Here is a 26,150-nt window from a genome sequence, read left to right as displayed (position 1 = left end):
GAACCATGCATCAATAATCAATAGCAAGCGCATGTTGGAATAAATTTTATTTGGATAGAACGGCGGGTTATCAATTATGAAAAGGGTTAAAATTAAAATGGGTTTAGGGTGTATCGGCTCGTAAACATTTTTTACAAATATTTAGTGCACTATGACTACGAAAGTAGTAATAACTAAATCTTGAATACAACCATTTTAATAGTTTATACACATGAAAATTAGACTTTGATTTTAAATCCATTTTTTTTTGCTATATGAATGCCTATATGTATTTACTGCCAGTTTGATCAATTCATAAGTAATACTTAATGCACTAATTATGATCATAAAGAGCCCCCAAAATTCATCGTTTGTATTATTTTCACCCATTTTCTCAACCTGTTCAGGCCCAAACTACATTCTTTAAAAAGTTGTCTACGAGATTTTATTGCTTTTGGGCCGTTGGAAGCAAAAGAGGGTTTTGGACCATTCACCAGTCCACCACTAGTATTACTACTACACAACCATCTTCAAATGTTGTTATAAAGGTAGCCAAGTCCCTAGTGTTTTATCTTGTTTACCCAAACTCGGTTAACCCTTTGAGATCATCAACTGATCAACAATTTCAAACAGCATTGAAACGAGGTCCGTCGACCCCTATAGGGTACAGGCGTGTCAAGGAAGTGCTAAGGGGGGTGCGTACGTACTGTGAGCCCCTCGCCTTGCAAATATTGTAACAATTTTTTAAAAAACATTCATATTGGTAAGATATTTTTGATCATTTTCTAGTAATGTTTATCAGGTTTCCGCTTCTCTTGGTAAGGAAATCATTTCCCATAGTTGTTGCGGTTAAAACTTATGGTAATCTGATCGGCCACAATTAATTGTTACAATTTGGGCGGGGTCAAAGCAAAGAACATCTAGATTGAATACTCACTTAGATTTAGTAGAGGTTGTAAAATGAGTGTGTCGTGTTGCTTGTTTAACGAATACCAAACGTTCTTCATCATGTTCCCTCTGCTGATCTCCATACGGGATAATAGTTTCATGTCATTAAACTTTTCATGATCAGTTGATCACCATTTCTAGATGCTAGTAGTAGTTGTAGTTGTTTATAGAAACTAAGGGCATGGTGTGTCTTTGTGTTTTTTTTGTATATGTGATCTCTTCTCCGAAAGATTGGTTCATCTTCAAGGAGATTGTGAACTTACCATAACCAGAGATAGATGGGTAAACATACTGGTTTTATATATGTCATATTTTCTCAAATGAAACACTTGTACAACATAAGTAACATCATATGCAGATGCTTCAAAATCATTAACATCAAAAGGTCAAAGAATATTTAAGTTATAAGTTGTAAACTTTATTATCACACACATTTGCAAGTATTTTTAGGTGGTGATCATTACCAAGTTAGCGAGAAGAGGTGACCGCTACTTGAATTATTGAAGAGACTCTGGTGATTTCTTTAACGTTGTAATAAGGAAGTTGTGATAAGGTCTATCATCTTAAGGAGGAGTTTGTACGCAACGATCTTAACAGTTTATAAGAACTCTAGTGGAAAACAACTCCCGAAGTAGGTCAGAGAGTTAGCATAAAGTGACTCCCTTAACACTCAACGATCCATTACAAACTCTTACGTTTATATGATAAACATATCTAACCTTAAACTCTTTACTTATTGTTGTGTAATATTTTCATAATACACAATATTTTTGAACATATCTACTCCTAAATCCACCTAGCTTGTATACCGTAAGACTTGAACGCTTGACCTTCAAGAAAGACACCACTTATTACACACCTGGATAACATTAGACCAAATGGCCGTTGATAAAAAAAATAGCAAAAAATAAGAACAACAAATTTAAATAACATATTCACCGTCTAGGTTCTTACCAGTATTTATAGTTATGTTATTTAATTCTCTTAATTTCTCCATGTTTTAAACTTCTTCTGTAATACAAGTTGCTCATAACTAACTATCAAACACTATAAGTCTATATACTAACAATGAAAATGTAAATCATAATCAGCCCCCATAAATAGAGAGAATAATTGATATAAATGTTAACTACCATACAAAACGATGTTAACTACCATACAAAACGAATATCCCTCGTATAGTTCTCATATTAATAAATTAACGTGGAGTGTTTATTTATCCAACCTTTTTAAAACATATGGCATTACCTTTCTCTAATAAAACATAGGGGAGCGCTCAAGAGACCCTACAACCTTATTGAGCAGGGCTAGTCAGCGCCTTCGCTTAATGAAAAACGTGGTAACCGTCTTTACTTTAAGGATGAGGGGAACGTCTCTTTCAAAGCTTTAGTGCGGTTTAGCGGGTTGTCGGTTCAAGTATGCCGTTTTGGTGGTATGACCTCACCTGACACATTAGCGGATTCACCTGCAGCATCAGTTCCAATCCAAGTGTGCCTTCTGCCTCGACAACACCAGAATGACAAAACAAAGCCATTTATGGAATCTAGTGTTAGCCAACGATCGCTGGGACGCAGTGCATCAGCCAAACCCTTTTGACGTGAGGTTCCTTTCTTCAAGGCCGATTTGGGGGGTCTTTTTCGATAGTTCACCCCGACAAGTGTGTATTCAATCCGCTTCACTCACGTTACAAGCGCTTCCTGAATTACAGCCATCCTTGACAACCGTTTGAGAGTTCTAGCATGACGACGGCCTTAAGGGAAGGCGGTAGGTGGCCACGGTAAGCAGCTTGTCCAATTGTGCATGCCTTATAAAAGTTCCATTCGTTGTGACCCGGCACGACGTTAGAGCGAGCTCGCCCGAAGTACACAAAATACCGGCTGGTACAAAGCAGGTCAGGAAGCTTGACATGACAGAAGTTCGAGTCGAACCAGACTAGCAGATAGTGGGGCGATTGGGAGTGAGGGCAGTGGAAGGGCTTGTAAGGCAGCTAGCTGTAAGGGAATAACATATTAAACAAATAGGATGTTTTTTTATTATCTTAAACAAAGTTCTATTTAAAACTATTCAGACATCATTTACGTGTCATACGGGTAATATGTGGTCGTACGGGCCGTGCAAATCATACTTGTATGGTATGTTTGACTAACAAGAAAATAACTAACGTGACCACTGACAAAGTCATACAACTCGTATAATAGTCTCCATTCTATCATACCAGATGCATTAGATGTATATAAACCGTTACAACTCCACAGTGATCGGGCGCTACCGCCATTCTCATCTAAGCAGTCGCGCTTGCCATTCTCTCATTTCTAAGAAAAATCCGATGATTGATTGATTGTGTCAAATGATTAATAAATAATACATATTCATAACACTTAATTTTCAAGTTAATTAGTTACCGCTCATTGACTACGAGAACCCGTGACATCGGTTTTAACTTTTAATTAACTACTAGATAATTAGGTGTCCACGTCAGCCTTTAAAAGTTATTTGGACATCGACCATTATAATTGAATAATCATCAATCAATCAACGAAAACCTTCATTAACAGCCAACTGAGTTGATAACGATGGCCGGCCGGCTTCTTCTTCTTCTTCTGTATTATTATTATTATTATCATCAATCAATCAGTCAGTCAACAGTACAACGTATCTAATCTCTATAATTTTGTCATCATAACTGTCACTTTATACAAATCATCAATCTTATTCCTCTGCTTATTTTCAATTGCGTTGTAGAAATCGATACGTCGTTCGTGTTCTGCTTCGAGTGCACATAGTGTTGCTTCGTCACTGTAAGTACTTACATTATCAGTATGCTTAGCTCGTTAAGTGAGAATAATAACATTAGTATTTAAACCGTTAGGTTTCGATTGAGCGTACGTTTAGTATTTCAGTGATATATTTTGGATTTCAGAAATTAGGGTTTGGATTGAGCATATCCTTAGTATTTCAAGGATAGGTTCTATTAGAGGCAAACATCGGTTCGGTTTTTACCTATAACTGAAACCGGTAACTGATTTTCGGTGTTTGAAAAATCTATAACCGAAATCGATTCAGTTAGTATGTCGGTTTCCAGTTCGGTTTTTTCCTATAACCAGAACTGGTAACTGATTTTCAGTTTTTGAAAAATTTATAACCGAAATCAATTCAGTTAGTATGTCGGTTTTCAGTTCGGTTTTTACCTATAACCGAAACTGGTAACTGATTTTCGTTTTTTGAAAAATCCATAACCGGAATCGATTCAGTTAGTATGTCGGTTTTCAGTTCGGTTTTTACTATAACCGAAACTGGTAACTGATTTTCGGTGTTTGAAAAATCTATAACCGGAATCGATTCAGTTAGTATGGCGGCTTTCAGTTCGGTTTTTACCTATAACCGGAACTGGTAACGGATCTTCGGTTTTTGAAAAATCTATAACAGGAATCGATTCAGTTAGTATGTCGGTTTTCAGTTCGGTTTTTACCTTTAACTGAAACCGGTAACTGATTTCGGTTTTTGAAAAATCTACAACCGAAATCAATTCAGTTAGTATGCCATTTTTTAGTTCGGTTAATAGATCAGTTAATATTTAATAAACAAATTCAAACTTGGGCTAAAGTTTTAAACATAACATGATGGACCAACCAACTTTATACTTATATATACATGAAATGGAGGTATAAAACACGAAATACGTGAAATGGAGGTATAAAAAGCTAGAACTATGTTAAAATGGAGGTATAAAAGCTATGAAAATATGAATGGTTCGGTTCGGTATCAGTTAATTAAGTTAACTGAGGGTACACAAAAAAACCGATAACCGATTTTTGGTTTATTCGGTTAGTTTTGGACTTTTGGTTTGGTTTCGTCGGATTTTGGTTAACGGTTTGGTTGTTGCTCACCCCTTACAGGCATAGAAACTAAAAGCAGATGATACTGAATATATAATAATGGAACCAGATGATATAGTTAAATCCTTAACCACTGTTATTGGAAGTTTCATTCAAGATCAGTTGCTTGATCAAAGAAAAAGAGACATACAAAAGGAACAATGTGGTGAAAGATTAGCAGCAGAAGATGAAAGCAATAACAAAGAGACAGAAGTTAGGTATTCTGATCAAGCAGTTTTGGCCAATTTGGATTGGGGCATGGATGCCTTAGAAGAAGCCATCAATACTTCCAATGTAGAAACTAAAATGGCAAGATTGGATTATGCAGAAAAGATGTTGCAGGTGTGTGCTATGTTGGATACCAGTGATCAAACGGCAGGGGTACCTAACTTCTATCTCTCAGCTTGGGCCCACCTTAATCTTTCATATTTATGGAAGCTAAGAAACAATGTTACAAATGCGGTTCTTCATGTTCTTGAAATGTTTTCAGTCGATCCATTTTTTTCACGGATTGATTTTGCTCCAGAGCTTTGGAAAACACTGTTTCTACCGCATATGAGCTCCATTGTTGGTTGGTACTCGGAACAAAGACACAGGGTTATGATGGATTTGATACCAGATTCAACCGATTTGTCATTCACTGTTGATTTTGATCTTTACTTCAATGAGTCTTTGGTGTTTTCTATGAGACCAGATCAGGCGGAAAAGTTACAAAAGTTGGAGAAACTTTACGGGCAAACGTTGGATGATAACACGAGGCTGTATGCTAATTACTTTAAAGATTGTATGAATTACGGGTCTGCCACTAGCAAGAAGGCTATTCCAATGTTACCAATTGCAGAGCCGCCTATGACTCCTTTACATGAGGTGAGCTGGAAGATTCCTGATTATGTGAAATTCGGTCCCATTTTGCCTAAGAGTGCAGGGTTCTCTCCAGTTCTAAAAGATAAACAAAATGTAACAGAATCATCCAGGTTGGTTTCTTATTGACAGTAACAGATTATTTAACTTCAAATTATTATATCTAATTAGATAATATTGTGCCAAATAGTTTTAATGCAGCTAACACCTCATTCAAGAACCTTGAGGACTCTGCTGCATGGGTTAATCAAGTAAGGAGATATGATTATTAATTGCATATTCATACGCAGATATAGTGCTACTAAGGGATTATGCAGTTATAGATTACTGGTTGTATTTTTAGGAGGAAATCTTAGAGGAAGTTGAAGATTCTCCAAAAGTTGCATCACGGGAATACAAAGGGAATTGTAAGAAAGAGGCAAGGTCCATCTTGCGGTTACAGTCCACACGAGATATAGATTTTAAGGTTGCGACGTCACCAGAGATGCATCGTGATTTAAGTATCGGTTCAGCTGACTCGGATAGTGAAATGAAAGTAAGTTTATTTGATTATAGCTAAGTTTTCAGATTTCACCTATTTGACTCATTATCAACTATTTACAATCCAAATCAACTCGTTTTCATATAAATGGGTTGAACCTGCCAGTATTTCTAGTTTGAATATATTATAAAATATAGCACATTACTAAAAGTGGATTTGTACCTAGGAGCAGCCAAAAAGTGTAAGGAAGAACTTTGCTCACGGTGACGAACGAAATTCTAGTTATGCAAATACAAACGATGGAGCACTAAGGTACATGTTTTGTCATGACAAATTTACAAAAAGCATACACATTTTCCTCTTCTTGAATACAAGCATGTTTAAAATTTTCAGTTCTTCAAATGATATTGTGAGCCCAAATTTTGGTTCTCCCCAACAGTTTGACAGATCAGCACAACCAAAACCACCCAAAGATTTCGTCTGCCCCATCACGACCCAGGTTTTTAATGACCCGGTAACGCTAGAAACAGGTCAAACGTATGAACGAAAAGCCATTGACGAATGGATGAAAAGAGGGAACACCACATGTCCAATCACAAGACAACCTCTTTATTCCAACGCCCTTCCAAAAACAAACTACGTTTTAAAACGACTCGTAACTTCTTGGAAAGAACAGCATCCCGATCTTGCTAGCGAGTTATCATATCCCACAACACCAACAAGTTCTTACATAACCTCAAAAACATCAAACCATTCTCACCCAAGAAGATTCACTCAACCTACAGTCGCCACGTCACCAACAAGTGTGATATCTCAAGCTGCAATTGAATCAATCATAAGCGGATTAAAACCATTCATTTCGTGTTTATGCACTTCAGAGGATTTAAAAGAATGTGAAGCAGCTGTTTTGACCATTGCCAAAATGTGGAAAGAGTCAAACGCGGACCCTGGTGTCTACACGTGTTTATCCACGTCAGAAGTAGTAAACGGGTTCATGGATGTTTTAACTTCTTCTTTAAGCCGAGAAGCTCTTGCAACAACGGTTTATATTCTCTCTGAATTACTCGTTGCTGATGATAATTTCAAAGATGAGTTAGCGAGTGTAGATTCTGACTTTGAAACACTAGCTGCTTTGCTGGAAAACGGTCTTTTCGAGGCTGCGGTTTTAATATACTTATTAAAACCAACTTTCTCGCAGATAAACTCCCACAATGTGTTACCTTATTTGATTCAAATCATATCTAGTAAATATCAAGATTCAAAGGTTTATGAGATGGTGATGAGTCCAAATGATGCTGCTATAGAGTTGTTGGACCAGGTGTTAAATGAAGGAGATGAGGATATTAGGTCTTTTATTGCTTTGAGTGTTGTATCAGCTGATGTCATACCTGATTTAGTCACGTGTTTAAATAAGGTGGATATAAGGCAGTCGGTTTTGTCTATTTTACTGTGTTGTATCCAAAAAGATAGAAGTTGCAGGGACTTGATAGCTAGCAGTATCGACCCGTGTCTCGTACTTGAATTGTTTCATGGTGGGAATGAGAGTTTAAGAGGCATGTGTGTTGAGTTTCTCACTGAGTTGGTTCAGTTGAACAGGTATTGGATTTCTTTATGTTAGGATTAAACGCACACACGAAACTGAACACACACACGAAAGCAGTAAACGAACACGAGGATTTAACGTGGTTCGGTCTAAACTGACCTACGTCCACGGGTGGCAACTAGGTATATCTTTATTGAGTGACCAATATTACAAGTACATAATGTTGTTTATATAGAGACTGAACTAGGGTTAGTAAATTATTATGCAAGAAATCTAAACCGGGCCGGGCTTGGGCCCGACCGCCCACACCCGTCTCCTCTTTTGACTTCATATAATAAACCGGGCCAACAAGGCCTACGAACCCAACAATCTCCCACTCGGAGGCCTTGAGTACTCTCGTCTGCACTCCTGATTGTACTTCTGTAATCTGAACATTAAACTTCTTCTAGTTGCCACCGCCTTCTCATCAATTAACCTGAAGGCCCGTTGAAGCTCCCCGGAGCTCCAACACGTCAGTCATGGCTGAAACTGCCCCTGACCCGTTCTCTGTCCCTACCGGCTCCCACTGTAACGAACTACCGGATCCTGAGATAACCTGAGAACAAACACTCTCCATATTCAGCAAGTAATTCATTGGAGAGACTTTTACAGCTGGAATACTGGTTTTCTTAATCCACTGTCGACCTGGAACTGTAACTGAAACACGACCTGTGCTCCCACTGTCACGATGTCCCCCAACTGATTTAACCTTCCTAGCTCGTTCATCCTGAATCTTCACTTTGGCTCTGGGTTTGTTACTTGCAAAACGAACCTTCTTCTGCCCACGAGATTCTGTGAACCGGATTTTGTCTTTCACCAAAACTGGATCCACTCCTTTCGATGACATATCGACCATATACAACGAACCCATTTTCTTGCCACGAGCAACAACGAGATTCCCTTTGACTACTTTCCACTGCCCATTCCCGAACTTAACATCGTGCCCTTGGTCATCCAACTGCCCAACTGATATCAAACGTTTCTTCAAACTTGGAATAACCCTCACGTCTTTCAAAGTCCAAGAAGTACCGGCTGAAGTTATCAAATCAACGTCTCCCATACCCGTAACCTCTAAAATATCATCATTCGCTAGTCGAACCTTTCCAAAATCCCCAAATTTAAGATTCTTCATCGTTTCACTACAGTGAGTGGCATGAAACGATGCACCAGAATCCATCACCCAAGCATCAACGCTACTCTCAACACTACAAACCAAAGCCTCATCACTACTGACCCCGTCATCTGTGTCGTCTTCTGTAACGTTCACCTCTTTCTTACCATTCGGACACTGATTCCTGAAGTGTCCTTTCTCTTTACAACCCCAACATTCAATATCCTTACGAGTCTTAGACTGACTCCTCTTCCTGCTCCCACTGCCTCGCTGTTTTCCCCTACCTCTACCTTCTGTGACTAGCATATTGCCTGATGATTCACCTGAACTTCTGCGTCTTGAATCTTCTCCCAGAATCAGATCTCGAATTCCATCGAAAGTAATATTTGTAGACGAACTACAAACTGCAGTCACTGTTTGTGACCAACTGTCGGGCAAAGAGGATAATAACAAGAGGCCTTGAACTTCATCATCAAACTTAATGTCAACTGACACTAAGCGGGACAAGATCGAATTAAGATTATTGATATGAGTTGTAACTGACCCACCCTCTTTCATTCGAGTTGTCACTAGTTCTCTGATAAGATAGACCTTATTCGCTGCCGAAGGCTTCTCATACATGTTGGATAGTGCGTCCATCATACCACGGGCTGTGGTTTCTTTCATGACGTTAAACGCCACATCTTCCGACAACGACAATGTAATACAAGCCCTAGCTTTCTTGTCTAACTTCTTCCAATCTGCTTCTGACAACTTTTCTGGTTTTTCATCCTCGAACACTACATCCAAGTCTTTCTGACAAAGTAGTGCCTCAATCTGCATCTTCCACCAACCGAACTTCTGTCCGTCAAACTTCTGTATCGAAACCTTTCCGTCTTCTGCCATGGCAATGACTAAAACGAAAAACTGGATAAAACAGAGACAGACACAGCAACACGAGCCTGAACTTAACGATTGTTCTACTGAACTCTGTTAAAAAATCAACCTATTTATACGCAGCGGAATATCGAACTGAAAATCAGAAACTGAAACGATAAAACCTGACAAACGCGGTTGGCACTGGTTCTCCGTTTCTTTAACGCTTCTTCTGACTTAAAACTGTTCTTCAACGAAAAATAGGATCTTGATTCAACTATTCTTGACTCGTACTTTGCAAAATTGAATCTCGACCCTTGCTTAAATGGATCTCGGGCCCAACAAAATAAACAAGCTAGACCCTCTCAAAAAATTAAACAATCTGGATAAAGTTGGTGGCCATTGAACTCCCTTGTCAACAAAATAATATTGTTTTTCCTTGTCTTTTCCTAGTCTGGCATGAATCTCAAGAGAAAAATAATAATACAAACCCTTCTTTTCTTCTCTGTTCAAACGCCACTAGCGGAAACAAAAGAGACAACCTGGAATCGAACAATACGATGCTTACAGCTTTCAAACGGAACCAACAAAAAAACGCAGATCGCGCGGGCTGGGTTTAGTAGCGGCGAAACGACGACGGAAACCCTAACGGCGATCGGAAAACCGTAGGCGGCGGCGGAACCCTAGCGCAGTAGGGTGGCGGCGGCTGGATGGTTTGGCGGCGACTCGGCTGGTTCCCGTGTTCTTCGTGTGATCTCGAACCTAAGCTCTAGATACCACTTGTTAGGATTAAACGCACACACGAAACTGAACACACACACGAAAGCAGTAAACGAACACGAGGATTTAACGTGGTTCGGTCTAAACTGACCTACGTCCACGGGTGGCAACTAGGTATATCTTTATTGAGTGACCAATATTACAAGTACATAATGTTGTTTATATAGAGACTGAACTAGGGTTAGTAAATTATTATGCAAGAAATCTAAACCGGGCCGGGCTTGGGCCCGACCGCCCACACCCGTCTCCTCTTTTGACTTCATATAATAAACCGGGCCTACAAGGCCTACGAACCCAACACTTTATGGTATCGCTTATTAGTTATTATGTTATTATCATCCATATTTATTTTAATTTGTTAATATATTATGCAGGAGGACATTAAGCAATCAGATTTTACAAATAATAAAAGATGAAGGATCATTTAGTACAATGCACACTCTTCTTGTTTATCTACAAAATGCACCAATGGAGCAGCAACCTGCGGTTGCTTCACTTCTTCTTCAGCTTGACATCCTGGTTAGTTAAACGAACGAAGATGAACAAACAGTTTTGCTCATTTATGTTTGAGAATGTTAGTTCACTAAAATTTGTTTATATTCGTTCATTTATGTTTGTTAGTTTACGTTTGTTTATATTCGTTCGTTTATGTCCATAATATATTCTTTTAATTTTCTTGGCCCATTACAACTTCGTCTAGTTATAATAAAATTTTAGGCCCACGCATTGTTCATATTACATGTAACTGGTTTTAGCTCGGTTATGTCCGTTCATCTATGTTTAGTCGTGAATCGTTCATTTATATCGTTAACAAACAAACATTAACGAACATGTCCATTTTCTTTATGAACGAACATGAACATGTTCATTTTCTTACAAATGAGCACGAACAAGAAAACTCTGTTCGTTTAATTGTTTGTGTTTGTTCGGTTTAGGTAAAAAAACGAACACGAACCTGCTCGTTCAGTTTGAAATTGATATGTGTTTTAAAGGAACTTGTTTTTATTCATGTGTATATTTATATTTTTGTTTGTAGGTTGAGCCTCGGAAAATGAGTATTTACCGAGAGGAAGCAGTCGATACCCTAATTGACACACTCCAGAAAAAAGATTTCCCAAATTTACAACTTATGGCTCTTGATGCATTATCATCTCTTTCAGGGAAATCTAATACAGAGGCCTGGTTACTTAAACTAGCTGGATTTAATAAACCTTATGAAGCTATTATGGAAAATGAAAATCTAAATATGATAACCGTATGTGTTTTTATTGGATTATACATTTCCATCTTCGTTTTCTATTAAATCTTTTTAACTTTTGTTCTTAGGATCATGAGGAGGAAAAGGCTGCATATTCATGGGAAAAAAGGGTAGCTTTTGTACTTTGCAACCATGAAAAAGGCGTTATCTTTAACGCCTTAGAACAATGTCTCAAAATTAAATCTATAAATATATATAAAAAGTGTCTTATTGCATCCACGTGGCTAGTCTACATGCTTTATAACTTACCAAACACCGGCGTACGAGATAATGCACGTAAGTCATTGCTTAGCCAATATATACACATACTACAATCATCTAAGAATCTGGAAGACAAGATTCTAGCAACCGTTGCTTTGAGAAGCTTCATCAGTGACCCAGGTAAAAAGATGTTATTTTTGTTACTTTCAAAAGTAATTTATATAACACCCGTGTTATTATTGTTAAGGTGCACTTGGTGATATTGGTGGATATGCTAAAGTTTTGTATAAAACATTGAGAAGACTAAAGAAAAACTCGGTGGTTGTTGGTGATATAATGAAAGCTTTGATGAACTTGCCATCTGTTAATGCCGTGAGATTTGATCGTTAATATATTAAATTTATGGTTTTATAGTACATTTTTGTTTATTATAAGTTTCGTTTTTTATTAATTTCAGGCGGAAATGTGGTCTGCTTCAGAAGGAATTGAATCGGATTCATCGATGAGTGGAGAGGTTTTATCGTTAGTTTATGTGAAAAGCCGTGTGATAAGCAGCCATTCTGATGGAACAATTAAGGTATGGACCAAAATATAATTAAGAAATAATTGTCCTTGTGGTATGTTCCGAGTTCAGACTTCATTTTAGGTCCTCAAGTATGAGAAAATACATCACTGGTCCATATTTATGCATAAACTTAACACGGATGGTCCTAGAATGGGTGGACAGTTAACTTTTTTGATAAATGCTGTAAAATGACCAGTTTGCATGTTATTATATGTAGGATCATGATCATTCAGAACTTCCAAATAATTTAAGAATTTCAAGAACTCCTAACAACCAATCATTTTATTTATTTATTTTATTTTTTTATATATTGAATATTATTTTAGGGTAGTTTTATCATTTGTTATACATAATTTTATTATTACATATATGTAAACCGGTTATTACACATATATGTAATTCGGTTATTACACAATCACATATTTTAAACTTGTGATTACATATTTGTAATCACAAAATATGTGTAACAAATAATTATATATATGTGGAATAACCAATTTATATATATAATCACAAAATTACAAATAGTAAATAGCAAAACAAAATTACTATATAAAATGACTGGTTGTTAAGAGTTCTAAAGGTTTTAAGTTAATTGGAAGTTCCAAAATGATCCTGATCCATTATATGCATGCATCATTACTATACATGAATGTCATTAATGTTTGTATGTAGGTATGGGATGCTAGTAAGAGGGATTTGCGGTTAATTCAAGAGATTCGTGAGCATTCAAAGGCTGTCACATGCCTCTATATTTCACCTTCACGTGATAAACTATATAGTGGTTCGTTAGATAAAACAATACGGGTATACCATCTTTTTCATATCTTTATGTTTTCATTATTAATGCAACTATATGCTAACTATATTAATTTATTTCATCATTAGGTATGGGTAGTCAAACCTGAAGGAATTCATTGTATTCAAGTTCATGACGTCAAAGAATCGGTCCATGGGCTAACCGCAGACGCGAATTGTGCTTATTATTTCTCTCAGTGTGCTGGAATTAAGGTTAGATCTAAGATCTTGATGTTGACTGATTTTGACTAAGTTAACCGTTGACTGATTATATATTGTCTAGGTTTTTGGGTGGTCAGGTGTTACCAAACATATTAATTTCAAACAATCTGTTAAGTGTCTTGATTTGATTGGAGATAAACTGTATTGTGGATGCAGTGGTTTCAGTATACAGGTTAGTATTTATGATTACAATATTATTCTTAAATATAATTCATGCTTGGTGTTTTATGGCACTTCATACATTTCAGGAAATCGATTTGCAAAAAACATCAACGACAACGTTTTATACAGGGGCGCGGAAATTGTTGGGAAAACAATCTATAAATTCCATATGTATACATGATGACCTTTTATATGCCGGTGGGACATCAGTGGATGGAACAGCAGGAAAGGTAGCTAAAACTTTTCATTAGTTTTGACCCGGACCAAATTCCCGAACCAAACTGATACTTTTTAAACGGACAGCTTGACCTGAACCTAGGCCTATAAATGAATCGCACGTTCAGTCAACCGTTTGGTGGAAGGTTTTCATTTTATAAGTGAACGGACATGAACAAAATTTTGTCTTCATTTAGTTAAACGAACGATCATGAAATAAGTTCCGTCTGTTCATTTATGTCCGTGGACGTTCATTCATTGAAATTAGTTTATGTTTGTTCGTTTATGATCATTTACGTTTTGGTTTTTTAGCTCCGGATGCCGTGGACCTTTTGAATAGGGTTCAGAAAGTTGTGTATAGTAACGTATCAGCCCATAAGAATCAAAACTTTGTTTTTAGTCAGATTGGGTTTGCTATCCAAAAGGGGGTTGCGGCGCAGCTTGTTGCCCGCTTACCTGCCACTTCATTGTAAATCGTTTGGATGTTTCTATGAAGTCACTAATAGTTCAAAATAAAAAATTACGTTTGTTTGTTTAAGTTTGTTACTTTGTCATTTAAATGTTTTAGGCCAATTACAATCACTCTTAACTTTAATAACTTTTTAGGTCCTGCACATTCTTTATCACTTTTACTTATAATCTGTTTTAGCTCAGTTTTGTTCATTCGTTGACATTCGTGAGTTTATACAGTTAACGAACGAACATGAACGAATGCGAACACATTTATTTTCTAAACGAACGGACACGAACAAGAGAACCAGATTCGTTTAACTGTTCATGTTCGAACGTTTGTTTGGTTAACGAAAACGAACATGCTCCGTTCGTGTTAGTTCGGTTCGTTTACAGGCCTAGGTTGAACCCGTTTGACCCGAGCCTGTTTTGGCCCATTACCCATCCTGACCTGAAGTAACCGATACTTTTTAAACAGACAGTTTGACCCGAACCCATTTTAACCCATTACCCAACCAGCCGGTTTTTCCAGGCCTAGTTCATATCATTTACTTTTATCTTTTATTCTATGGATTTAACCAAAAAATGAAAATTTCTAAATAGTTATAATGGATGTGAATGTGGTAGGTTTTCTCTATAACGAGCAGGGTGTTAGTTGGATCATTATCAAGTGCATACGACATCCATTATTTGGCTGTAAATAATGACTTCATATTTGGAGCAACAAAAAATGGGATAATTGAGGTGTGGTTAAAAGAAAGGTTAACCAAAGTTGTTTCTATGAAGATGAGTTCAGGAGTCACCAAAATAACATCTTTGACAGCAGATGTTGAAGGCGAAATGTTATTTGCCGGTTCTTCTGATGGCAAAATTCAGGTTAGAAACACATCTTATCATCACTAACATAATATGATTTTGATTATCTAAGAAATAAACATATTAGAAAATTTCTTATTAATGCTTAATACAATATTAGCAAAAGACATATTATATATACTTCTTTAGTGATTATTAACCTAGAAAGATGTTTTTGTTTGATGCTGATTTTCAGGCTTGGGAACTAAACTGAAGTGAAATATAGCAAATTACATTTTCTGATCATCAATCGATACGGTCAAAATTACATTACATTCTTGTACTAATTACGATCACTTTTTTTTTATTTTTTACTGATTTGTTGCATATCTATCCATAAAAAATCTTCTTTTTGCACATTGAGTTTGACTTGTTTAAAAGGGTAAGACCATGGGGTATATATACTCTAACCCCTCTTATCACTCATTTTTTCTTTCTTTCACTTCATCTCACCCAAATGAAATGGTTAAATCATTTTAACTCCATCTGATCCCTATTAATTGTTAATTTAATATATTGTTCTTTGTCTTTTAACCCGTGAAAAACATAATCCATGGTCCTTTTTAACAAATTTAACACAAGCGAGAAGTGGTTTAATCTATCTTTCAAGTGTCAAGAGTATACCTCATGGTCTAACAATGCTGAAATACCTGAATCTGACTCGAAACATATATTTTGGTATGAGGCTGAGTTTGGCTTGTTTAAATGGTAATAAACTACAATGCTTAATCAGATGAGATTACATTGCATTGGCTTGAGTGAATGTCAATAAGTCCATCACTCGTTCATGGCTAACACGAGGCTCATGAGGAACAATGGGAGCAATTTCAGGAGCCAGGTTGGAGAGATCACATAAAATCATGTTTTTTGAAAAAACTTTTATTTAATATATAATTAAAAATAGAGTAATTGTTAAAATCATACCTAGATTTGGTCATAGTTGCCACTTTAGTTTAAATGTTAACGTATAAATAAAATTAACGTGCTAATTATGAGAATCAAGTAGAGTTATTATATATATAAGTAGATTAATTATGTAATTTCAAATTGTTTCTGCGAGAATAGAGTAATCATATATATACATAATTATATGCTTGTGGATGAGAACAAAAAAACAAAACTTCAATAAGCATATAATTTTGCTAATTTTTGGAAAAAGTCAAAACAGGATAGAATGGGGTCAAACAAACATAATTAGTAGAAGGTCGTACACTTGAATCAAAATTTTTTTAAAGTAAGGTTTAGACGGCCCGGTATCATCCGTCCATATGTTGGTACCATGTGGATTTTCTTCACCCCGTGAAAAATAAGACTCGCCACCAAATATAAGCACATCATCGGATTGCAAGAAAACTCTCGTCAGCTTGTTCTCATCTCTAGTATGGCCATACCAGAACTCTGCAATGTGGCCAATGGAGACGGAAACCACAGGAGATCCTTCTGTGAGACTATCAGAGCTCTCATCGCGTTTAAAAAAGCAAATCACATATATTGGTGCATGTTACAAGTTACAAGTCAAAGGAAAATTACAAAATTAATTAATTCATTGACGTTATGAAGGCCAAGTCGACATTGCATAGGGTAAAAATTAGCTACACAAATATCTGGCCACATTAAAGGAAGTTCAGGACCCAGATGGGTTCGGGCTAGTTGACTTGCAACATGGCCCAAATCACTAAATGCATGAGGAAGCGGCAGTGGTTTAGTGCCGTCACTTCTGCAACAGTTCTCATACCCTGTAGCAGGATCCCAGTGTCGACCAAGACACATCATCATTATTCGAAGTGGGTGTCCATGTCAGTTACTAGGCTCGTAAAAACCCCCAGGACCCATACCTGTGTGGTGACATGTGTGCATTATCTCAATCTGGCTAAAACAAGTGTTGGTGTTAGCTAGTAACATGCGTAACGTGTTAAATGTCAAAATGGTTAGTAAGTACGTAACTTGGCCTAGGAGGGAGATGTAATTCTTTAGGAGAATCATTCCGGATCCAAGTATTTCATAAGACGGGTTTGGTCTTACCCAACTATCTTTTTCACCATCAAAGCGTGGGAACCGATTTGGGCATATTATACCAAATGCTTCCTCATGTAAACAACCGGTCGGATGATGATACCACCGCTTCAACATCATTATTCTAATTAAACCACCATCCTGCAACCAACATTAATAATAATAATAATAATAATAATAATATATCTGTCTTAAGAGCATATTTGAGATTGAGTTAGAAAACACTTTATTGGCTTATTGGCTTTTTCAAAAAGCGATTAAGTTAAATGATGTTTAGCAATCATAATTCGTTTTTCTATTTTAGCTTTTTGAAAAGGTTGAAAAACAAATTTCTAAATATGTTTGGGTTTGAGTTTGAAAAATGTTTATTAGCTTATTTGCTTTTTCAAAAAGCCATTTTGAAAAATCATGATTTGGGGCTTTTAGAAAAGTGAGTTTTAACTCTTTCAAAAAGCTAAAATAAAAAAGATTTTTGTGATTGTCAAACACATTTTAACTTATTGGCCTTTTGAAAACATTAAAGCCAATAAACATTTTTCAAACTCAATCTCAAAAATGCCCTAAAAGTTTCAAATCCTAGCTTTTGAAAATGAATTTTTGAAAAAGCCAATAATGCAATAAGCAGTTTTCAAACTCAATTCCAAACGAACTATATTAATAAGATGTATTTTTTAATAAAAACAATCTAATTAGAATGTAAGATATAATAAAATATATGGTGGGATGGAGGGTTGGTTCAAAACAAATTAATAGTGTTCTAATCCTAACGATAATAGCCATAAGATCATGAACCAAAAAGCTAAAACCTAGTTAGCTAATTGTAATAATTTTTGGAAAATAAAGGTCGCTCACCCCAAAAGAAAATGAAGATGCCGTAATTAGACGGTTGAGATTCATCGAAGATTGTTTTGTTTAGATCTTGGAAAGGAGACAATGGTATATTACTACTGTCTGACCCTATATGTCTATACTTAGTAAGTTTACAACCCACCGATGTACGAACAAATAAATCACATGTGGGCTTTCTGACTTGTCTCTTAAACTGTTTTCTATGGTGGGGGTTATTAAATTTGAATTCTCTCGATGGTGTCACGTCAGCGTCACGTAGAGGTACACACAAAAATCGGTTAACCGGTTTGAACCCGATTTTCTAACCGGTTACTAACTGGTCCAATCCTAACCGGTTAGTAACCGGTTTGTATTATTGATTTCAAAACCGGTTATAAACCGGTTAACCGATTTTTTTAATTATTATTTTATTAGAAACCGGTTAACTGGTCCAGTCTAACCGGTCAAAATCACTTCTCTAACCGGTTACTACCCTACCCGAAAAACCGGTCTAACCGGTTAATTTCCACCAAAAAAAAATAACCGGTTAGTAAATTAACCGGTTAATGGTTAACCGATTTGTGCACCTCTAGCGTCACGTGAGCACTGGAAGAATCGAAGCCTCAACCTATAATGCCCATTTATGATTAGGGGCATCGAAGCCCCTTTAATTTTTTTTTTCATAAAACAAAAAAACCAACACAGTAATATAAATAAAATAATAATAAAAAACAAACTAAATTAAATATAAAAACATGTAAATAAAAACTAAAAAAAATTACAACTATTTTTAGTTGTCGTCGTCGTCGTCATCTTGCTTGTTCCTCCAAAGATGTTCAACCAAATCTGATCGAAGACTGAAATTCGTTTCTCTTCTTCGTGTTCTCCATAAATTAGCAAGTTTCTCATCTTCGTTTAGTGTTGAGATCGGCTATGGTGCATCGTTGTACTCGTCTTGACAAATTTCTCTACCTGAGTCCTCTTATATCATGTTATGCAAGATGATACAAGTGTACATTATGTTTTTTTAACTTATCCATTTGGTGAAAAGGAGCAGGGTGTCTAATAATAGACCAACGTTTCTCTAATACCCCCAAATGCTCTTTCGATGTCCTTTATAGCCGACTCGTTTTTTTCTTGAAATATTGACGTTTATCGTCAGTCGGTCACGTAAAGCTAAGAACCAACGTGGCCCATTCCGGATAAATGTCGTCGACTAGATAATATCTGTATTCGTAGTTAACATCATTCGTGGAACTCCGTCTATTACGCGGTCAAAAATAGGGGACTCATTTATCACAACTGCATCATTGTTTGGACTGGACATCCCAAAAAAACGCATGTCATATCTAAAGATCAAATGATGCAACCGTATCAAGCATAATTGTTGGGCCATCGTGATCACCCCGATGATATTGATCTTGCCAAGCCACTGGGCAGGCTTCCCAAGGCCGGTGTGTGCAATCGAGCCTACCAAGCATCCCGGGAAAACCGTCTTTTTTTTATTAATACGTATATATTAGTTTGTTATGTCATAACGTTTTTTTAATGTTTGGGCTCTTTCAATTGAGACGTGTAGGTTTTTTAGATTTTTTACAAACGAACATAAACAAATACGAACATGTTGACTTTTTAAAACGATCAAACATAAACACAAATATTTGTCCAAATATTTCTTTTGGAGATTTACCCTAGTTAACTTGTATCTTTATTGAACCAAAGAGGGGTGTAAGTGAAAACAACTTGAACCCTAGTTAACTTGTATCTTTATTGTGTTTATTGATCTGATCCGCGTAGTAGAGGTACTACGTTTGTGTGTATTATTATTATTATTATTATTATTATTATTATTATTATTATTATCATCGATTGAAGTTATATTCTCGATCCCGTTGTTTTATATCCTGTCATATTTTTATTAAACAAATTGAGGCTTATTTACTTATCATTATTTTTGTTTTGTTTTTTTTTTCTTTTTCTGTTTTATATTGTTTTATGTTAAGTTGTTAATTTGTTGTGATTTAGGTTAACCATGGCGATGTTGAGCTACAGAGGTGGTAACATACTTATAAGTCAGAATAATAAACTATTAATGAGACGATTCACGTCTGCTTGGACAGTGTTTGTGGGAAGTAGATACATAGTTAAAAGTCCAGTCATGTTTGTTTGTTTGTTGTCTTTGTATTATTATTATTATTATTATTATTATTATTATTATTATTATTATTACTGATTGATTGATTCTGGTTGCAGGACTGGGAAGTGCTACAAACGATGCAATATTGCGAGAAGCTTTTAGCGTACATGGGGAAGTCATCGAAGGTAAGATTAAATGGTTAGTGTTGAAGGTTTAGGAATTATGAAACAAAATGTTGAAGGCGTTACTCGTTAGGTACAGATGATATATATTTCTTTGTTTGTTTGTTATATGACCAATGTATATATGTACGTTATCTTACATATGCAGCTAGAGCAGTCGTGCATAAAAAAAGTGGCAGGTGTAGAGGTTTTGGCTTTGTTACTTTTCCAGACTATGGTTCTGCTTGGGATTCAATCCACGAGATGGATCAGTGGGTAATTTCACCTTTCGTTTATCACTGTTTGCGATTTTTGCATCTTCAATACTATTATATGTGTATATATTACAGTGGCGAAGCTTGGGTTTAGTCACGGGAGTAACCGAAGTCACGAACTCAAAAATTTCCGGGTCAACGATTCGGTTCGTGTCAGTGATTCGGGTCGGGTCGGATCAAAGAATATGACATCTATATATCTAACGATTGTTCTTACAATAAAAAAACAAAATATTTTTTTAACCAACAAAAACCTAAAATATTCATGATAATGCGAGAGGAAGGTGAGTAGGGATAAGCAAATTCGGTATCGGTACCGGTACCGAATAGGCACCAAAGTTTTAAGTTTCGGTACCGGTATTTCCCAAATTTTACCTTCAATACCGGTACCGAACCGATATTTTTGTATCGGTACCAGTATAAAAAATTTATGATTTTCAGATTTAGGATTTCGGTACCGGTACCGATCTCATCCCTAAGTGAATACTTAGAAGAAGTATCGCAAAGACCTAAATAATTATAAAAACAAATCTTTTACTATTCGACTACTATTTTGTAACTTTTGTTTATAAATATTGCAAATACAAAAAATCAAACGATGGGGTATTATATTTTTAAAAAAATCAGTGGTAACCGGTAGAATGTTGGAAAAATATATTGGGGGTGACCGGGCGTAATACCTATAAAATTTTTTGGAGAAAATCGTGAAATTTACCCTACTAACGGAGAAAACGGCAGTGACCGGGGCCACCCCGGGTCCCCATTGAGCTACGAGCCTGTATATATATAAAGAAAAATGTTAAAACAAAAGGACATAGTTTTGTAGGAAAGAAAAATAGAAGACAATTTTACAAATTTTTTCCTTTAAAAAAAGCTAAATTACGGTTCTTTTTCTTTTTTTAGTTTCTTTGCAGGCGGTGTCCTTTAAACATTTTTTTCCTACACGTTATGTTATTTACGCTAACTGGGTTAGAAAAACTCAGTTAAATATACTCACGTGAGGCGCATGTGAGGACATTTTTGTCTTTTCGTCTGTACCTGACATGGTAGGGTTTTGCAAGTGGTGGAGGGTGATATACTTTGTGCAGGTGTAGACGAAAAGACCAATATGCCCTCACATGCGCCTCACATGAGGGTATTTAACTAAGTTTTTCTAACACAATTAGCGTAAATGACATAACGTGTAGGAAAAAAATATTTAAAGGACACCCCCTGAAAGAAACTAAAAAAAGACACGAACCGTAATTTGGGTTTTTTTAAAGGAAAAAATTTGTAATTCTGTCAAAATAGAAATAAGAAAACTTTTTAAAATTGAGAACTTTGAAAACCATTTTAGGCTACAAAAAAAACCTTTAAAAAATTTTAAAACGAAAATTTTAAAAAGGTAAAAAACAAAAAAAAAAATTTCATCATGGTTTCCTAAAAAAAACATAATTATACACATGTATAATTTTAATTGATCTCGATATGCATAATGTACACCTATGATGCACGGAAACGACAATCATGGACGAGTCCCCTTCCCGAGGACGGCACGGGGACGGATACGCCGGAGAAACGTTTTCCGGCCACTTCTAAAAATCGAGGACGGTTTGTAATGCATTTCCGGGCTTGGTACGGATTAATAAAGGTTTCAGAAACGTTTATGGCGACCCTGTAGCGAATTCCGGCGGTAAGTTCCGACAGCGGAGCAACTGTTTCCGCTGGATTTCACAAGAAGAAGAAGTAGAAGAACGGATTCTGTCGGATTTCACAGGAAGAAGAAGGAGAAGACGGAGTTCCGTGGTCGAACAGTGACTGTGAGGTGGTCAAATGCTACTCAACGCATGGACGATAGTTTTGGTTCTGATGACTCTGATCTTTGCACCTAAGTTTATTCTCAAGCAGACTGCGTGCGTTGATTATGTTATGTGTTTGGAGTTTTTGATGTATTTGTGCACCAAAGGTTATGAATTTTGGTTTGGCAAAATAGTTACGACTTAATTAGAAGAACTTTGGCTCTAAACAATTTAGCTGCCTACATTTTATTTACTACTAAATGATTATGTTGCAGACGGAATGTTTTAACTTTAACCTTACCATCTACTGAACACATCAACAAGGACCAAACCAAAATAGCTAAACAGGGATACACAACAACCACACTAGATCCAAAAGCACTTCACCGGCAACAAACACATCAACCCCGCCACCAACCACACCAGCACCAATGGCAACGCCTAAACGTCATGCAATCATCGACACCCTAGGTAAATACTTAAAAAACTATGTATGTATGTCGAAACATGAAATGAATCTGACCTGATTCATGACGATGTTTCCACGGATTTTCGAGATGAACGAACCACGTCTTGATCTTCTTCTCCGGTTGATTGAGACCTGCAATGGTTTTTCGGGGTGTGGAGGTGACTGCTAAGAAATCTCAAAGATCTCTTGTTTACAGACACAAAAAAGTGGTGGTGGCTCTTATTGAGCATGACCCTTTAATAAGGAGGTGGAGACCTCCTTATATAGAGAGCCTCATGGCCACCATCATGGTACCCTAATGGGCCTAGCCCAGTTAGGGTTACCTCCACAAAACCCCCTCAGCCCAATAACATTGTATTAGTCCATATAATAAAATAAGCCAAACATAATAAATTTAGGGTCGTAAAACCGGGTTTAGTACCATACCCCTACAGTTTTGGTTCTGATGACTCTGATCTCTGCACCTAAGTTTATTCTCAAGCAGACTGCGTGCGTTGATTATGTTATGTGTTTGGAGTTTTTGATGTATTTGTGCACCAAAGGTTATGAATTTTGGTTTGGCAAAATAGTTACGACTTAATTAGAAGAACTTTGGCTCTAAACAATTTAGCTGCCTACATTTTATTTACTACTAAATGATTATGTTGCAGACGGAATGTTTTAACTTTAACCTTACCATCTACTGAACACATCAACAAGGACAAACCAAAATAGCTAAACAGGGATACACAACAACCACACTAGATCCAAAAGCACTTCACCGGCAACAAACACATCAACCCCGCCACCAACCACACCAGCACCAATGGCAACGCCTAAACGTCATGCAATCATCGACACCCTAGGTAAATACTTAAAAAACTATGTATGTATGTCGAAACATGAAATGAATCTGACCTGATTCATGACGATGTTTCCACGGATTTTCGAGATGAACGAACCACGTCTTGATCTTCTTCTCCGGTTGATTGAGACCTGCAATGGTTTTTCGGGGTGTGGAGGTGACTGCTAAGAAATCTCAAAGATCTCTTGTTTACAGACACAAAAAAGTGGTGGTGGCTCTTATTGAGCATGACCCTTTAATAAGGAGGTGGAGACCTCCTTATATAGAGAGCCTCATGGCCACCATCATGGTACCCTAATGGGCCTAGCCCAGTTAGGGTTACCTCCACAAAACCCCCTCAGCCCAATAACATTGTATTAGTCCATATAATAAAATAAGCCAAACATAATAAATTTAGGGTCGTAAAACCGGGTTTAGTACCATACCCCTACAAGCCCCCCAAGTCCAGCGTTGCTCCTGGGCGCGCAAGCGTCTAGGTGGAGCGCTGGACTTTATGAGGTGTGTTAGGCCATGAGGCGGTTTTTTCCCTTTTCTTCGGCCTTGTCATTATTGTCTTTGAGTTTTGGGAGGTTTTCCTCATGATGGTGACATGTTGCGGTCCTTATGATAATGATGGTGCCCTGGCATAAATAAGATATAGCACGCATCATAGTGGCGCGAGGCCTGATAAAAGATGGAGCGCGTATCTCGATAATAATGTAACATAACTTGCGCGCGAGGCAGCTTACGAGTTATGAGAATAATAAAGCCTGCGCGCGAGGCGACTTACGGATCTATGAGAATAGTAAAGCCTGCGCGCGAGGCGACTTACGGATCTATAAGAATAATAAAAACTGCGCGCGAGGCGACTTACGAGTTATAGGAATAATAAAGCTTGCGCGCGAGGCGACTTATGAGCTATAGGAATAATAAAGCTTGCGTGCGAGGCGACTTACGAGCTATAAGAATAATAAAGCTTGCGCGTGAGCCGACTTACGAGCTATAAGAATAATAAAGCTTGCGCGTGAGGCGACTTACGAGCTATAAGAATAATAAAGCTTGCGCGAGTTGCGGCTTACGAGCTATAATAATAATGAAGCTTGTGCGAGTTGCGGGTTACGAGCTATGAGGATAATAAAGCTTGCGCGTGAGGCGACTCACGAGCTATAATAATAATGGAGCTTGCGCGAGTTGCGGCTTACGAGCTATAATAATAATGGAGCTTGCGCGAGTTGCGGCTTACGAGCTATAATAATAATGAAGCTTGCGCGCATGGCGACTTACGAGCTATAAGAATAATAAAGCTGGCGCGCGAGGCGACTTATGAGCTATAAGAATAATAAAGCTTGCGCGAGTTGCGGCTTACGAGCTATAAGAATAATAAAGCTTGCGCGCGAGGCGACTTATGAGCTATAAGAATAATAAAGCTTGCGCGAGTTGCGGCTTACGAGCTATAAGAATAATAAAGCTTGCGCGCGAGGCGACTTATGAGCTATAAGAATAATAAAGCTTGCGCGAGTTGCGGCTTACGAGCTATAAGAATAATAAAGCTTGCGCGCGAGGCGACTTATGAGCTATAAGAATAATAAAGCTTGCGCGAGTTGCGGCTTACGAGCTAGAAGAATAATAAAGCTTGCGCGAGTTGCGGCTTACGAGCTATAAGAATAATAAAGCTTGCGCGTGCGCGTAGGCTGTGCGTCATGCGACGCGCGCAGATGTTGCATGCGCGTGCGCATAGGCTCTGGCTTTGTGTTATGCGCCACGCGCAGATGTTGCATGCGCGTGCGCGTAGTCTTTGTGTCATGCGCCATGCGCAGATGTTGCATGCGCGTGCGCGTAGACTGTGTGATGTGTGAGCATGTGATGCGTAAGCATATGTAATATGCGTGAGCATATGTGATGCGTGAGCATATGATATGCGACTGCGCTCAAGCATCATGGTGGTGTGCATGTTGAACGGAGCGGAGCCGCGTTCGGTCTTGTATTCGGCGCGAAGCCGTATGGGTTTATGAGGATTCCCAACCTTTAAGTTTGGCGCGTGGCCTGATGGGTTTATGAGGATTCCCACCCTTTAAGTATGGCGCGTAGCCATATGGGATATTATGAGGATTCCCAACCTTTAAGTATGGCGTGTAGCCATATGGGATATTATGAGGATTCCCAACCTTTAAGCATGGCGTGTAGCCATATGGGATATTATGAGGATTCCCAACCTTTAAGCATGGCGTGTGGCCATATGGGATATTATGAGGATTCCCGACCTTTAAGCATGGCGTGTAGCCATATGGGATATTATGAGGATTCCCGACCTTTAAGTATGGCGCGTAGCCATATGGGATATTATGAGGATTCCCGACCTTTAAGTTTGGCGCGTAGCCATATGGGATATTATGAGGATTCCCGACCTTTAAGTTTGGCGCGTAGCCATTTGGGATATTATGATGATTCCCAACCTTTAAGTTTGGCG

At 37.4% G+C, this 26,150-nt stretch overlaps 1 protein-coding gene across 1 annotated transcript; it reads left to right on the top strand.

The window, feature by feature from the left end:
- The first annotated feature begins 3,697 nt into the window (after positions 1–3,697).
- LOC143572122 (putative E3 ubiquitin-protein ligase LIN-1) lies at positions 3,698–15,524 on the top strand. The gene is made up of 17 exons (XM_077057363.1): positions 3,698–3,725; positions 4,824–5,776; positions 5,854–5,914; positions 6,007–6,198; positions 6,371–6,456; positions 6,538–7,740; positions 10,847–10,991; positions 11,509–11,727; positions 11,799–12,111; positions 12,179–12,303; positions 12,389–12,508; positions 13,172–13,303; positions 13,385–13,507; positions 13,578–13,688; positions 13,765–13,908; positions 14,972–15,220; positions 15,396–15,524. Exons 2-17 carry the CDS (start codon positions 4,863–4,865, stop codon positions 15,411–15,413), a joined length of 4,155 nt encoding a protein of 1,384 aa, XP_076913478.1. The 5' UTR covers positions 3,698–3,725; positions 4,824–4,862; the 3' UTR covers positions 15,414–15,524.
- The last annotated feature ends 10,626 nt before the right edge of the window (positions 15,525–26,150 follow it).

This window comes from Bidens hawaiensis, unplaced genomic scaffold (genome assembly GCF_021521415.1).
Source record: "Bidens hawaiensis isolate Kalapana, Puna unplaced genomic scaffold, B.hawaiensis_p1.1 tig00025751_1, whole genome shotgun sequence".
In the NCBI taxonomy this organism is placed as follows: Eukaryota; Viridiplantae; Streptophyta; class Magnoliopsida; order Asterales; family Asteraceae; genus Bidens; species Bidens hawaiensis.
Note: the sequence above shows the minus strand (reverse complement) of the source record. Positions and strands in the feature narration are given on the sequence as shown.

What these genes read in the sequence shown, in the direction of transcription:
- LOC143572122 (XM_077057363.1), top strand. Translation starts at nt 4,863, where the DNA reads ATGGAACCAGATGATATAGTTAAATCCTTAACCACTGTTATTGGAAGT. An exon ending in GAGTTGGTTCAGTTGAACAG is followed by an intron (nt 7,741 to 10,846) that starts GTATTGGATTTC and finishes TATATTATGCAG; the next exon opens with GAGGACATTAAGCAATCAGA. An exon ending in AAAATCTAAATATGATAACC is followed by an intron (nt 11,728 to 11,798) that starts GTATGTGTTTTT and finishes TTTTGTTCTTAG; the next exon opens with GATCATGAGGAGGAAAAGGC.